The sequence below is a fragment of the Scyliorhinus torazame genome, chromosome 2, assembly GCF_047496885.1.
Source record: "Scyliorhinus torazame isolate Kashiwa2021f chromosome 2, sScyTor2.1, whole genome shotgun sequence".
Taxonomy (NCBI): domain Eukaryota; kingdom Metazoa; phylum Chordata; class Chondrichthyes; order Carcharhiniformes; family Scyliorhinidae; genus Scyliorhinus; species Scyliorhinus torazame.
In genome coordinates, this window is record NC_092708.1 from 204,211,978 (window position 1) to 204,227,114 (window position 15,137).

General features: G+C 49.1%; 1 protein-coding gene across 2 annotated transcripts in view; it reads left to right on the plus strand.

The window, feature by feature from the left end:
- Positions 1-15,137, plus strand: part of LOC140395287 (neuropilin-2-like) — a 181,678-nt gene that overhangs the window by 143,033 nt on the left and 23,508 nt on the right. The window contains exon 16 of one of the 2 annotated variants that reach the window (XM_072482875.1): positions 568-4,859. The exons of the other annotated variant lie outside the window; for it this stretch is intronic. Coding sequence (XP_072338976.1) covers positions 568-848 — 281 coding nt within the window. The 3' untranslated portion in view covers positions 849-4,859. Of the gene's footprint in view, positions 1-567; positions 4,860-15,137 lie in introns of those variants that run through there. 2 annotated transcript variants of the gene reach the window in all.

Here is a 15,137-nt window from a genome sequence, read left to right on the forward strand (position 1 = left end):
GTTTCATTTAGCATGCCGGGAGCAAATTGATTGGCATATATATTGCAGCGAATTTAATCTGATAAAGTGATCTCTAGATTGACTGCCATAAGTTTGCTGTTGATAAGTATTGCCGTTTTATTTTTAACGATGTCATTCATCACATCGCCCAGTTACAAAGAAGTAAAGCCACGGTGCATCATGGAATCCTGCTTGTCCCCCAGTTCCTGCTTTTGATTGTGGTGGATTCTACCTCACAACATGCCCCACCCTGGAAAGCAGGCCGAGTCCAGCGTGGCCATTTTGAATGATCAGATTGGCTTGGGTGGCATTTCTTGCCCTTGGGCACATGAGCAAGCTTGATCTGCCACAAAAGACCTGCGGTGTCAAAGATTACCACAAATTAGCTGGAACTCTTACTTCCAAATCTCTACCTGACACCCCTCCTTGCAGTTCCATTGCAAAACCCGCCGGGAGTACACGGATCCACTTGAGGGTGAAAGCGTGCTCCCATGATACACCGTGCGTGCTTAGCATGCTCTTGTCGATCAATGAGATTAGTCCCAGCGCTATTTTGTGTCTCTTCAGCAGGGGGACGCCCTGCGGGGAGCGAACCCACAGTGGAGTCTGTGTCAGCGCAGCCCATCCCCAATTACTGGTATTACATAATGGCTGGAGGAGGTGCTCTGATAGTGCTGCTCTGTATCTCTCTGGGCATGGTGCTGTATCGCCAACGCTACGGATTTGCAGCCAAGAAGAGCCTTCACTCGGTCAATTTCAAAAACGTCCAGTTTCCCAACGGCTATGTCACTGGAGTGGAGCCTGGGCTCACTATAAAAATTGGGAAGGAAGATTACACCTCAAACTGAGAGGACACACGGCTAGGAATTCTTTTTTTTAAAAAGCAAAACAAAACGAGAAACGTTAATCATATCGCTGGCTCTACTTGCACTCTCCACTACAATCGCCATGGAAACGCCTGCTTTTTCTATTTTCTCTACTCGACATCGCACCTGTGGATTATAAATAGAAAAGAAAAGAGCGACGATCTCACGCATCGTTTTATCTTTCATTTTACCCCCCCCCCCCCTTTTCTTCTGAGAGAATTGGTTGTGCGAGATCTCCTCAAGGTACTGTATGGGGCAAACTGGAAGATCAGCCAAGAATGGGGGGGGGGGTCCTTCTGTGTTTCTCCGAGAAGCAGTGGCTCGTGAAGACTGTTTTTTTATATTTTACGTAATTTGGTGGAAAAGAAATTGACAGTCATAATCTATGGCACACACACAGAAAAATATTTTTTAAACAAAATGCAAGGAAGTGTGTCACGGTTCCCCATGAGGGAACTCCTCTGAGGGCAGACTGAAATTTCATTTGACGATGAACAAGCAAAATGGTTGCTTTAATGCGAAATATTTCTGGGCAGTACATGCTGGCTTCCATGTTTGTCTTGGTTTGTTCTCTCAATCTGTCTTAATTTTTCCCCAGCCTTCATGAACGACCGGCTTTGGCTTTACAACGGTGGTTCTTTTGACCTGAAAGGGCAAAGCACCTCACTGTGGTCCTTGGTCTCCTGCCCAATGTGCCTCCCACATTCAACATAACCGATAGCCAGTTGACAGGTCATTGCTGTTTGTGGAACCTTGCTGTGGCCGGCAAGCCAACTGTCCCCGGGACTTCCGAGCAATTCGTTCTACTCAACACATTGAGATAATTCACAGAGCATGGGGCAAGGTGGTTAAATGCCTCTCTCTTGCTGAAGGTTTCCCCTGTTCAAAGGAACTGCACTTCAATGATTAAATTGACTTGCGGAATTTGAGATCCAGATTCGGTCGGGACAAATTGGTCATTGTACTAACCTGCCGTTGTCAGTTTTGAAATGGGTCTTCAAGTAACTGAGATAACGCACTACTCAATTTAGTAAGACAACATACTAAAAATAAAGTTAGGGACTGATTTCTCCTTAAAAAACATTCCTTCAATGTTTAAACCTTTACTGCTAAAGAAAAAAAAGAAATTAGCTTAAATTCAAAACACCTGGCTCCTGGTTGATCGGGACATTTTCATTTGTTGCTCACCCATGGAGAGTATAGTAAACATGACACTGTTGTAAGGGACAGTAATTCACGTGTAATTGCCGTGAACATGAAAGAGCTTTTTTCATTTTCGAAAATAGGTCTATCTCACTCTTTATTGTTCCGAAAATTACACCTTTGAAAGGCAAATCAAGCTAAATTGCGCACTAATTGAGAAGCCGAATGAACACACCTGCCGCAAGTATCTCTGCCTTCTAGAACATTCTTAAAATAGGGCAGATGACATGTTTCGATGTTATTTTTTTACATGTGATGCTGAAAAAAGGTGCATCGCCTTCAACCACCTGCAGTGTGCCTTCATCAGACTGAAAAATGCATGCGTAAAGGCATAAAAGGATAAAAGCCCATTCATCCATTGGAGCCTTGCTCCGTCATGCAATCTCTCATGTATTTCCTTCACTAAAGTTCTCAGAGGGGGCTCAGCCAAATCATATATCAGGTAAAAATGTAATCTCTCCAAACAAACATTAATAGAGAGCAGGATCCGATGAAGGTAGATGAAATTATTTGACCTCCTTGTTTCATGGTGTAGTACCTGCCATAAGCCAGGTTGCTAGATTTTTATTGGGTTACGGGAGGAAGGTGAGTAAATCAGGTGAAGGCACAGAGCGGCCATGATCTAATTGAGTGATGGAATGGGCTGCTGGTGTGGGGCCATACCCGACTTGGACACACACAAACTGATAGTGGGGGGGGACTGGAACTTGGTGCAGAAGACAAGATTGGACGGGTCACGGCTGCACTCGCTGGTCCCGTCGGGGGGCGCGAAGGCATTGGCTGGGCTAATGGTGGAAATGGGAGGGGTGGACCCTTGGAGGTTTCTGCACCTGAGGGAGCTGGAGTACTTGTTTTTCTCAGCAGCCCAAAAGGTGTACTCGTGGATCGACTTTTTCATAGAACATACAGTGCAGAAGGAGGCCATTCAGCCCATCGAGTCTGCACCAACCCACTTAAGCCATCACTTCCACCCTATCCCCGTAACCCAATAACCCCTCCTAACCTATTTGGACACTAAGGGAAATTTAGCATGGCCAATCCACCTAACCTGCACGTCTTTAGACTGTGGGAGGAAACCGGAGCACCCGGAGGAAACGGGGAGAACATGCAGACTCTGCACAGCCAGTGACCCAACAGGGAATCGAACCTGGGACCCTGGCGCTGTGAAGCCACAGTGCTATCCACTTGTGCTACCGTGCTGCTATGGGGAAGGCACTTCTAGCTGGGGTTAAAGGGTCGGAGTACACGGCAATTGCAATATCAGATCGTGCTCCACATTGGGTGGATATGGACTGGAGAAGGGGGTGGTACAGAGACCAGGGTGGAAGTTAGATGTGGGACTGTTGGGGGATCGAGAGTTCTGTGACAAAATTGAAAAAGTAATCGAGGAATATGTAGGTTTTAACTGCACAGGGGAGGTGTCGAAGGCAGTTGTCTGGGAGGCTTTAAAGGTGGTGGTGAGGGGTGAGGTGATCTCGTTCAAGACTAGGCTAGACAAAGAGGAGAGGTTGGAGCATCAGAGGGTAATAGAGAGATGCTGCCGGTATTTAGGAGGTATGCAGAAGATGGGGACCCAGCAAAGTTGGAAAAGAGGAAGGAACTCCAGGCAAGCTTTGACCGACTATCTACCAGGAAGGCGGTACACCAATTGAGGCGAGCAAATGGTGGTTTACGAGCATGGAGAGAAGGCGGGGCATATGTTGGCAGGACAGCTCCGGAGGGAGGCTGCGGCAAGGGAAATTGTCCAGGTGCGGGACAGGGCAGGGAAGTTGGTGGTAGCTCCAGATCAGATTAACAAGATCTTTAAGGAATTCTATGAGAGGTTGTACAGGTCAGAGCAACCTGGAGGAGGCCAGGAGATGCAGGAATTTTTAGATGGGTTGGAGTACCCGAGGTTAGGAGAGGGGGACATGGTTACATTAGAAGGGGCGATAATGGAGCAGGAGCTAAAAGATGCGATTGGGAGGATGCAGTCGGGGAAGGTGGCAGGGCCAGATGGGTGTCCGGTGGAATATTATGAAAAATTCAAAGACAAGCTGGTACCGCTGATGGTGGGGATGTTTGAGGAGGCGATAGGGAATGGGGTGTTACCACAAACTTTGGGGCAGGCATCGATTTCCCTGTCACTTAAGAAAGATAAGGATCTGACGGAGTTTGGGTCATATAGGCCCATGTCATTTTTAAACGTGGCGCAAAGATATTGGCAAAGGTACTGGCAGGTAGGCTGGAGCAGTGCCTCCCGAAGGTGATAGGTGACAATCAGATGGGGTTTGTGAGAGGGAGGCAGCTCTTTTCGAACATTAGGAGGGTATTGAACATGGTTATGACACTGGCGGAGGGGAAGGAAACAGAGGTGGTTGTGGCATTGGACGCTGAGAAAGCGTTTGACTGGGTAGAATGGGGGTACTTGATGGCAGTTCTGGAGCCGTTTGGGAGTGGACCAAGATTTGTGAACTGGGTAAAGCTACTATATAAGGAGCCGAGGGCGAGTGTCTGCACAAATAACATCAGCTCGGAATACTTTCCCCTCCACCGGGGGACTAGGCAGAGACGTCCTATGTCCCCCCTGCTGTTTGCACTCGCGATTGAGCCATTGGCCATCGTGTTAAGAAGATCGGGGGGATGGGGATAGAGCATATGGTGTCCTTATATGCCGATGACTTGTTATTATATGTGTCAGAACCAAGTGTGTCAATAGGGGGAATACTGGAGCTGCTACGGGTGTTTGGGTCCTTCTCGGTGTACAAATTAAATCTAGACAAGAGTGAATATTTAGTGATGTCTCGGCCGGTGGTGGGGGCAGGGGTGGGGGGCTGCCATTCCGTTGGGCAGAGCCTCACTTTAGATACCTGGGGGTGCAAGTTGCTCGGGATTGGGGGGGGGGGCTCCGTAGGTACAACATTTCTAGTTTGACAGGGAGGGTGAAAGCTGATCTGGCAAAGTGGGATGGTCTCCCTCTGTCACTGGTGGGTCGGGTACAGGTGGTTAAAATGAATGCGTTGCTGCGATTCCTGTTTATTTTCCAATGCCTGCTGATTTTCCTGCCAGAGGCATTTTTAGAGAGATTGAGGGGATGATTACCTCGTTCATATGGGGAGGGAAGGTGGCTAGAATTAGAAAGGTGCTACTACAGAAGGGAAGGCAGGCAGGGGGTTTGGGGCTTCCCAACCTGATGTATTATTACTGGGCGACGAATGTGGAGAAGATACGGAGCTGGGTCAGAGGGGTTGACTCCCAATGTGGCAGAATGGAGGAGAATTTGTGTAGGGGGTCGGGATTGAAGGCGCTAGCAACAGCGCCGCTCCCGATGGCCTCGAGGAAATACTCAGGGAGTCCGGTAGTAACAGCTTCATTGAGAATTTGGAGACAGTTTCGGTTGGGTGTAGCGTCAAGGGAAATGCCGATTCGGGGGAACCATGGGCGGGATTCTCCACTCCCGCGCCGAAGTGGCCGTGCCGTCGTGAACGCCGTCGAGATTCACGACGGCGCGAAACGGCCCCGGTCCCGACCGATTCAGGCCCTGACAATGGGCCAGGATCGGGGCCGTGTCATCTGCACGCGCCAGGCCTTGTCGCCCGCGTAAAAGTGGCGCCGCATAGATGACGCGGCCGGAAGCGCATAACGGGCGTCATCCGCGCATGCGTGGTTGCCGTCCTCTCTAAGTCCGCCCTGCAAGAAGATTGCGGACGGATCTTGCGGGGCCGCGGAAGGAAGGAGGTCCTCCTTCAGAGAGGACGGCCCGACGATCGGTGGGCACCGATCGCGGGCCACCTCAAATTTCAGGTAAAGCCCGGTGCAGGAACCCCCTCGACCCCCCGCAGGCCACCCCCCCAGCGTTCACGCACCGCTCACGACTGCAGCGACCAGGTGTGCACGGTGCCGGGGGGAACCCGCCGTTTTGGCCTGGCCGCTTGGCCCTTCCGGGCCTCAGAATAGCGGGGGTGCCGGAGAATCGCCATTTTCGGTGTCTCCGGCGATTCTCCGGCCTACGACCCGCAAAACTCGACCGGGCCGTTCCCGCCGCTTGGGAGAATCGCAGGAGGGTGTCGGACCAGCGTCCCCGGAAATTTTGGCGGCCCAGGCGATTCTCCCAACTGGCGTGGGAGTGGAGAATCACGCCCCATATATTTGAGCCAGGGAAGTGGGATGGAAATTTTCGGAGATGGGAGGAGAAAGGAATTAGGACACTAAAAGATTTGTTTCTTGGGTGTCGGTTTGCAGGATTGAAGGAGCTGGGAGTGGAGTATGGGCTGGAGCAGGGGGAAATATTTAGATACATGCAGGTTCGAGACTTTGCCAGAAAGGAGATACAGAACTTCCCGGTAGAGCCGGCCTCCACATTGCTGGAGGAGGTGCTGACAACAGGGGGATTGGAGAAGGGGGTAGTATCGGCGGCTTATGGGGCTATTTTGGAAGAGAAGGCACCGCTGGAAGGGATCAAGGCAAAGTGGGAGGAAGAGTTGGGAGAGGGTATGGAGGAGGGGTTCTGGTGTGAGGTGCTCCGGAGGGTGAACGCCTCCACCTTGTGTGCGAGGTTGGGGCTGATACAGCTAAAGTGGTATATAGAGCGCACCTTACAAGGGCGAGGATGAGCCGGCTCTTTGAGGGGATAGAAGATGTGTGTGAGGTTTGCGGGAGGGGCCCGGCAAACCACGTTCATATGTTTTGGTCCTGTCCAAAGCTGGAGGATGACTGGAAGGAGGTGTTTAGGGTAATCTCTAAAGTAGTGCGCCTGAAACTGGACCCGGGCCCTTGGGAGGCCATATTCGGGGTGTCGGACCAGCCGGGGTTGGAAACGTATGCGGAGGCAGATGTTGTAGCCTTCGCCTCGTTGATCGCCCTGTTAGGGTGGAGATCAACCTCTCCACCGTGTGCCCTGGCATGGCGGGGGGACCGGCTGGAATTCTTGACTCTTGAGATGGTCAAATTTGAACTGAGGGGAAGGATGGAGGGGTTCTACAATTCATGGGTGTTATTCATTATGCACTTTTGAGAATTGGATTTTATCGAACATTAGGGGGGTTGGGGGTTGGGGGGAGGGGAACTGTATGTGTTAGTGGTGACTATGGGTGATTCCTTATTCCTTTTTTTCATTTGTTTATGTTAACATGTGGGCTAATGTTTGGGGGTTTGGTGGGAGGATGGGATCTTTGTTATTGATATGGGGATTGACATTGCATTTGTTACTGATTGTTGTTTATTGTGAGGTGTAAATTTGAGAGAAAATGTGAAAAAGGAAGAGAATAAAAATATTTTTTTAAAAAGGAATGGGCTGCAGGGGTTTAATGGCCTCAGCCCATTCCACTGTTCCTCAGGGAGATAGGTTTTTCTGGAGCAGGGACGTCTTAATCACAGGTGATTAAGAAGGCAAATGGAATTTTGTCCTTCATTGCTAGGGGGATGGAGTTTAAGACTAGGGAGGTTTTGCTGCAATTGTATAAGGTGTTAGCGAGGCCACACCTGGAGTATTGTGTTCAGTTTTGGTCTCCTTACTTGAGAAAGGACGTACTGGCGCTGGAGGGTGTGCAGAGGAGATTCACTAGGTTAATCCCAGAGCTGAAGTAGTTGGATTACGAGGAGAGGTTGAGTAGACTGGGACTGTACTCGTTGGAATTTAGAAGGATGAGGGGGGATCTTATGGAAACATAAAAAATTATGAAGGGAATAGATAGGATAGATGTGGGCAGGTTGTTTCCACTGGCAGGTGAAAGCAGAACTAGGGGCCATAGCCTCAAACTAAGGGGAAGTAGATTTAGGACTGAGTTTAGGAGGAACTTCTTTACCCAAAGGGTTGTGAATCTATGGATTTCCTTGCCCAGTGAAGTAGCAGAGGCTCCTTCATTAAATGTTTTTAAGATAAAGATAGATAGTTTTTTGAAGAATAAAGAGATTAAGGGTTATGGTGTTCGGGCCGGAAAGTGGAGCTGAGTCCACAAAAGATTAACCATGATCTCATTGAATGGTGGAGCAGGCTTGAAGGGCCAGATGGCCTACTCCTGCTCCTAGTTCTTATGTTCTTAACCCTTAGAGTGTCTTCCTCGCCTCAGTTGGTCTCGCGCTGAGCCAGAGATTGTGTGTCCAAGTCTCACTCCAGTGGCTCGATCACAAAAAAAGTCCTGGCTGACACTCTATAGTAGAGTACCGAGGAGTGCTGCCCAGTCGCAGGTGCTGTCTTTCTGATGAGATATTAATTAGTGGCCTTCTCAGCCCCATTAACTGCATCCCAAAAAATCCCATGGCTCTGTTTTGAAGAAGCTATCTCCAGGAACCCTGGCTAATATTTATCCCTCAATTAACATTACGAAAAACATACTATCTGGTCATTAACACATTGCTGTTTGAGGGATCGAGCTGTACACAGATTTGCTGCCATGTTTGGCCTATATTGCAACGGTGACTCTAATTCAAAAGTGCTTCATGTTTCTGAATCAGGTGCACTTGATGCTGAGACTCTGTGCCTGAAATCAGAAAGTGTTACAATTTCCCGTCAATGGCATCTCTCACCTGATGAGTAGAAGGACGCACACAGTGACACACACACAAAGACGTGCACATATAGACACTTAGACAAAGACATGCACGCGCACACAAACACACATGTACAGAAACACCAATATAAAATCCCTTCTCAAAGCAGCTGTTTCGTGCTCAGAGCTGCCGCAGTGACTTTTGTTTAGCACCTTTTTTGTCACCAGATGATGATGTCACGCTGATTGCCACTTCTGACTGGAAATTGATGTCAACACGAAGAGGGCCTTTGGAAAGATTTTGATTGTAACCGGATTTTGCCGGTGATTAGCCAGGAGAGGAGTTTGCTCCGTGCTAATGGTAATCACATACGGGGGAAAGAGGAGAAGAAAAGAATTTAAAATGCTCACAGCTCCTCTTTTCCCATGTAATTTGAGTCTGCAGCGAACAGCATGACATCCCAATCCAGTGACAAAAGGCTGTTAATGATTCGGCCCAGCAATCAATCATCACTCTCAGTAAGTGGATGATCTTTCACTCTGAGACATGCTTTCTGAAGCAGTCTTAATCCAAATGTCACATTTATTCATATACCCAGCGCTTAAACTCATTCTGCAATTGTCACGTAATCGTCAGCATTAGGAAAGGGAGATATTCTGTAAATTTGATCTAAACCCATGTGTCAACCATGCCTCTGTGGGTAGCAATCATGCCTCTGAGTAAGAAGGCTGTGAGATCCAGTTCCATGACAGACAGTGCAAAATCCTAGCAGACGCTCCACTGCAGTACTAAAAGAGTACTGCACTGTGAGAGGTGCTGTTTTTCACGTGAGATATTAAACCTTGGCTTCCCTCTCTGATGGATGTAAGAAAAAGTTCATTCCAGGGAAGTCCGCCCAATGTCCTGGCCCATGTTTATCCTTCAATCAACCTCACTTCGGGCAGCACGGTGGCCTTGTGGTTAGCACAACTGCCACACTGCGCTGAGGTCCCAGGTTCGATCCCGGCTCTGGGTCACTGTCCGTGTGGAGTTTGCACATTCTCCCCGTGTCGGCGTGGGTTTCGCCCCCACAACCCAAAAATGTGCAGAGTAGGTGAATTGGCCACACTAAATTGCCCCTTAATTGGAAAAAATAATTGGGTAATCTAAAATTTTTTTAAAAATCAACCTCACTAAAATACAGATTATCTGGTCATTATCACATTGCTGTTTGTGGGAACTTGCAGTATGGAAATTGAAAGCAGCGTTTCCCCAGATTACCACAGTGACCCACTTCCAAAAGTATTTAATTGGCTGTAAAGTCTTTTGAGGCATCCTGAAGTTGTGAAAGGCTCTATATAAATGCAACTCGGTGAAAGCTATTGGCTATGTTGTGTTAACACAATGTTTTAGTTACTTCTGTTTCTTAGTTCTGAGAGAGGCTTCATGAACATGTGTTTGGCAAGCCTTTTCTGGAGTACTCTGCCCAGCTTTGGTCTCCTTACTTGAGGAAGGATGTAGTGGAATCGGAGGCAGTTCAGAGGAGGTTCACCAGATTGATTGCGGGGTTGAAAGGGTTGACGTATGAGGAGAGATTAAACAGTTTGGGTTTATACTCGCTTGAGTTTAGATGGATGAGAGGGGATCTGATCGAGGTGTATAAAATACCAAATGGGATTGATAAAGTAAACGTAGACCAAATGTTCCCCCTTGTGGGGAAATCTAGAATGAGAGGTCACGGATATAGGTTGAGAGGCGGTAGATTTAGAACTGAGATGAGGAGGAACTACTTCTCGCAGAGGATGGCAAATTTGTGGTACTCGATGCCCCATAGTGCAGTGGAATCTGAGTCATTAAATGTTTTCAAGAAAGAGATAGGTACATTTTTGATTTTAAAAACAGGTTAAAGGGATATGGGCAACAGGTAGGGAGGTAGTTTTGAGACCAGGAAGAGATCAGCCATGATCTGATTGACTGGCAGAGCAGGCCCGAAGGACTGAATTGCTCACTTCTGCTCCTAATTCCTATGTTCCGATTGTCAAGCAAAGAAGATAGATTACTGCACTCCTTGCATGTCCTCCTGATTCATCACTCCTGAACTCAAAATAAATGCTTACCAGGGTGCTATTTCTAAACAGCTACCCGGCCCTCACACACTCCCCCCTCCTAGCAAGTCTGCAACTGTGGGTAACCCCTCCACCACACACACACTACTCCCTTTGAACCCCCACATGTTCCCACTTTCCCACCCCCCCACCCCCATCCCCTCCCAGTCTCCCCCACCACTCGAACTCTCCCATTCTCGCAATCTCACTAAGCTCACTCGCTTGAAATCTTCAAGGCCTTATTCGTCATCTCCTCATGCTGTTGTTGTCTGGTCTGTCCTCAGCCATGGCTGGGTCGAGTTACCCCTTGCCTACTCTCTTCACCAATAGTTGGCTACTGACCAGCTGGTTCACCTTGGCTTATGGCATTCACCTAGTGCCTTGTGCCTTGTTTCCCTGTTGCTGGCTGGGCCGCCTTCCTCAGTCCTGGGGGCCGAATCAACCCTTACCTGCTCCCTTTGTTGCTCGACCACTGCTGACCCTAACTGCCTGGCTTGCCATCTCGTGATTTCACCCGGCCCTGGTGCCTCATGCCTCGCCTCACTGTTGCTGGCAGGCCTGACCCCAACCCTGGGTCAAGAAGCCCTTTTTTCACAAAAGTAAAACAGAGGATGCGTAATTCTCCATCCCGCGAGACCCATTTTCCAGTGCGGCGCACCCCCACCGACAGCGGGATTCTCCGTTCCCGCAGCTGGCCAATGGGGTTTCCCATTGTAGGCCACCCCACAACTTCAGAATCGCACGGGCATGGATGCGCTGCCAGTGGGGCAGAGGATCCTGCCGACGGAGAATCTCTGCCTCTCTCCCTCCTAGCCTAGTCGCCTCTCCTTCCTCACCCACGCGAGCTTCACTGTTCGGACCAGTTTTCCCCATTTCAGAAGACACGACCAATCAGAGTCTCATGCCACTCTGCATTGACTGTTGATAGGCTCATTTGTATTTGTTGAGTCTGTCAGCAAATGTAGAGTGATGAGGTATTGATTGGTTCCCACAGACATGGGCTGACTTGAACCCTCCCCCCCACGCGTTGGTCAGGGCCCTGTGTCTAGGCGTGGCATGTTTCACTACTCCGCCTCCGGACTTCACAGCATCCCAATTACATCACAGCCTTCCAGTGACATCACAACCCTCACGACATCACAGTGCCACAGTTACATCACAGCATCCAAATGATATCACAACATTGCACTGACATCCAATGACATTGCAGCATCCCAATGACATCACAGAACTTCAATTGCATCATGGCACCCCAATGAAATCAGAACACCCCAAATGGCATCACAGCATTTCAGTACCATCACAACACTCCAATGACATCACAGCCCTCCAGTGACATAATAAGATTCTGGTGATATCACACCCTTCAGTGACATTAGTTGGCTCCAATTATATCACAACCCTCCAGTGACATCACAACAGTCCAGTGACATCACAGTACTCCAGTGGTAGTATTGCAGGAGCTGTGAGCTGCACTCATGATTTTTACAGTCACTGGAGATGGGTAGGATGGGACAAATCCTGGATTGCCTCTGACTAGTAGTTGTGAAGACTTGAAGCATACAAACAAAACGTTTAGGAACAGCAATAAGTATATTCCCAACAATATATTCCAAGACATGGTCCTCCTCATTTTTCTTTTCCGTCCTTCTAATCTCTTAATACTTTAATTTTTAAAAAAATATATATTTTATTAAAGTTTTTTGATCAAACAAAAACAAAAATTTCCCATTTTACAACTTTGTAACAATATATACATTGCTCGTTTTTAAAATAAATAATATACTAACGGTAACTGCCAACACCAAAATAAGAAACAACATGGGCTGAAGTCTTCAAGGCCTTATTCGTCATCTCCTCATGCTGTTGTTGTCTGACCTGTCTGCCATTGTGCGGGTTAGGTGAATTGGCCAATGATAAATTGCCCTTAATGTCCAAATTGCCCTTGGTGTTGGGTGGAGGTGTTGAGTTTGGGTAGGGTGCTCTTTCCAAGAGCTGGTGCACACTCAAAGGGCCGAATGGCCTCCTTCTGCACTGTAAATTCAATGATAATCTATGATTAATCTAGGACAAAGGTTCGGCACAACATCGTGGGCCGAAGGGCCTGTTCTGTGCTGTATTTTCTATGTTCTATGTTCTATGTTAACAGAAATAATAACTAAAATCTAATATAAATAACTAATATATAAACACACACATAAAACCCCTGAGGACCCAAATGAGTCCTCCCCCTCCCCCCCCCCCCCCCCCCCCCCCCCGGGTTGCTGCTGCTACCTTTCCTATTTTCCTTTATCGCTCTGCGAGATAGTCGAGGAACGGTTGCCACCGCCTGGTGAACCCTTGAGCCGAACCTCTTAGTGCGTACTTTATCCGCTCTAATTTTATGAACCCTGCCATGTCGTTTATCCAGGCCTCCACGCCCGGGGGTTTAGCTTCTTTCCACATAAGTAGAATCCTTCGCCGGGCTACTAGGGACGCAAAGGCCAAAACATCGGCCTCTCTCGCCTCCTGCACTCCCGGCTCATCTGCAACCCCAAATATAGCCAACCCCCAGCCTGGTTCGACCCGGACCCCCACCACCTTTGAAATCACTTTTGCCACACCCACCCAGAACCCATGCAATACCGGACATGACCAGAACATGTGGGTGTGGTTCGCCGGGCTTCCCGCGCATCTCCCGCACCTATCCTCCACTCCAGAAAATCTACTCAGCCTTGCTCCAGTCATATGCGGCCTGTGTAGAACCTTGAATTGTATCAGGCTGAGCCTGGCACACGAGGACGAAGAGTTTACCCTACTTAGGGCATCTGCCCACAGCCCCTCCTCAATCTCTTCCCCCAGCTCCTCCTCCCATTTTCCCTTCAGCTCGTCTACCATCGTCTCCCCCTCGTCTCTCATTTCCCTATATATATCTGACACCTTGCCATCACCCACCCATGCCCCCAAAATCACTCTGTCCTGGATCTCTTGCGCCGGGAGCTGCGGAAATTCCCTCACCTGTTGCCTCACAAATGCCCTCACTTGCATATAGCGAAATGCATTCCCAGGTGGCAACCCATATTTTTCTGTCAGTGCCCCCAGACTCGCGAACGTCCCGTCTAAGAACAAGTCCTTCAATTTCGCAATTCCTGCTCGCTGCCAAGATTTAAATCCCCCACTCTCCTTCCCGGGACGAACCTATGGTTGTTCCTTATCGGGGACCACACTGAGGCACACGTCACTCCCTTATGTCGTCTCCATTGCCCCCAAATTTTCAGAGTTGCCACCACCACTGGGTTTGTGGTGTATTTTTTCGGGGGGAATGGCAACGGCGCCGTCGCCAGTGCTTTTAGGCTAGTTCCCCTACAGGACGCCATCTCCAGTCTTTCCCACGCCGCTCCTTCCCCTTCCCTCATCCACTTACATATCATTGACACGTTGGCGGCCCAATAATAATCACTTAGACTCGGCAGTGCCAGTCCCCCTCTGTCCCTGCTGCGCTGCAGGAACCCCCTCTTTACTCTTGGGGTCTTTCCAGCCCACACAAAGCTCATAATACTCTTGTCCACCTTCTTAAAAAAGGCCTTTGTAATCAGTACAGGGAGGCACTGGAACACGAAAAGAAACCTCGGAAGGACTACCATTTTAACCGCCTGCACCCTGCCCGCCAATGACAGGGGCGCCATGTCCCACCTCCTAAAGTCCTCTTCCTTCTGCTCTACCAGTCATGCCAAGTTAAGCTTATGCAAGGTTCCCCAGTTCCTGGCCACCTGGATCCCTAAATACCGGAAATCCCTTGTTACCCTCCTCAGCGGTAAATCGTCTATTCCCCTGCCCTGTTCCCCGGGGTGCATCACAAACAGTTCACTCTTCCCCGTATTCAATTTATATCCTGAAAATTCTCCAAACTCCCTGAGTGTCTGCATTATCTCAGGCATCCCCTCCACTGGGTCCGCGACATACAACAACAAATCATCCGCGTATAATGACACCCGATGCTCTTCTCCTCCTCTAAGTACCCCCCTCCACTTCCTAGAGCCCCTCAGCGCTATGGCCAATGGCTCAATTGCCAACGCAAACAGTAACGGGGACAGGGGATATCCCTGTCTTGTACCCCTATATAGTCGGAAGTGGTCAGATCGTTGCCTATTTGTAATCACACTTGCCACCGGGGCCCTGTACAGGAGCTGAACCCATCTAATGAACCCCTCTCCAAATCCAAATCTCCTCAGTACTTCCCACAGGTAGTTCCACTCCACTCTATAAAATGCTTTCTCTGCATCCACCGCCACCACTCTCTCTGCCTCCCCCTCCGGTGGGGGCATCATCATCACCCCCAGCAGCCTCCGTATATTAGCATTCAATTGCCTCCCTTTAACAAACCCCATTTGATCATCATGCACCACCCCAGGGACACAGTCCTCTATCCTCGTCGCCATCACCTTGGCCAGAAGCTTGGCATCTACGTTCAAGAGGGAAATAGGCCTGTATGACCCGCACTGCAGCGGGTCTTTGTCTCTTTTCAGGATCAGCGATA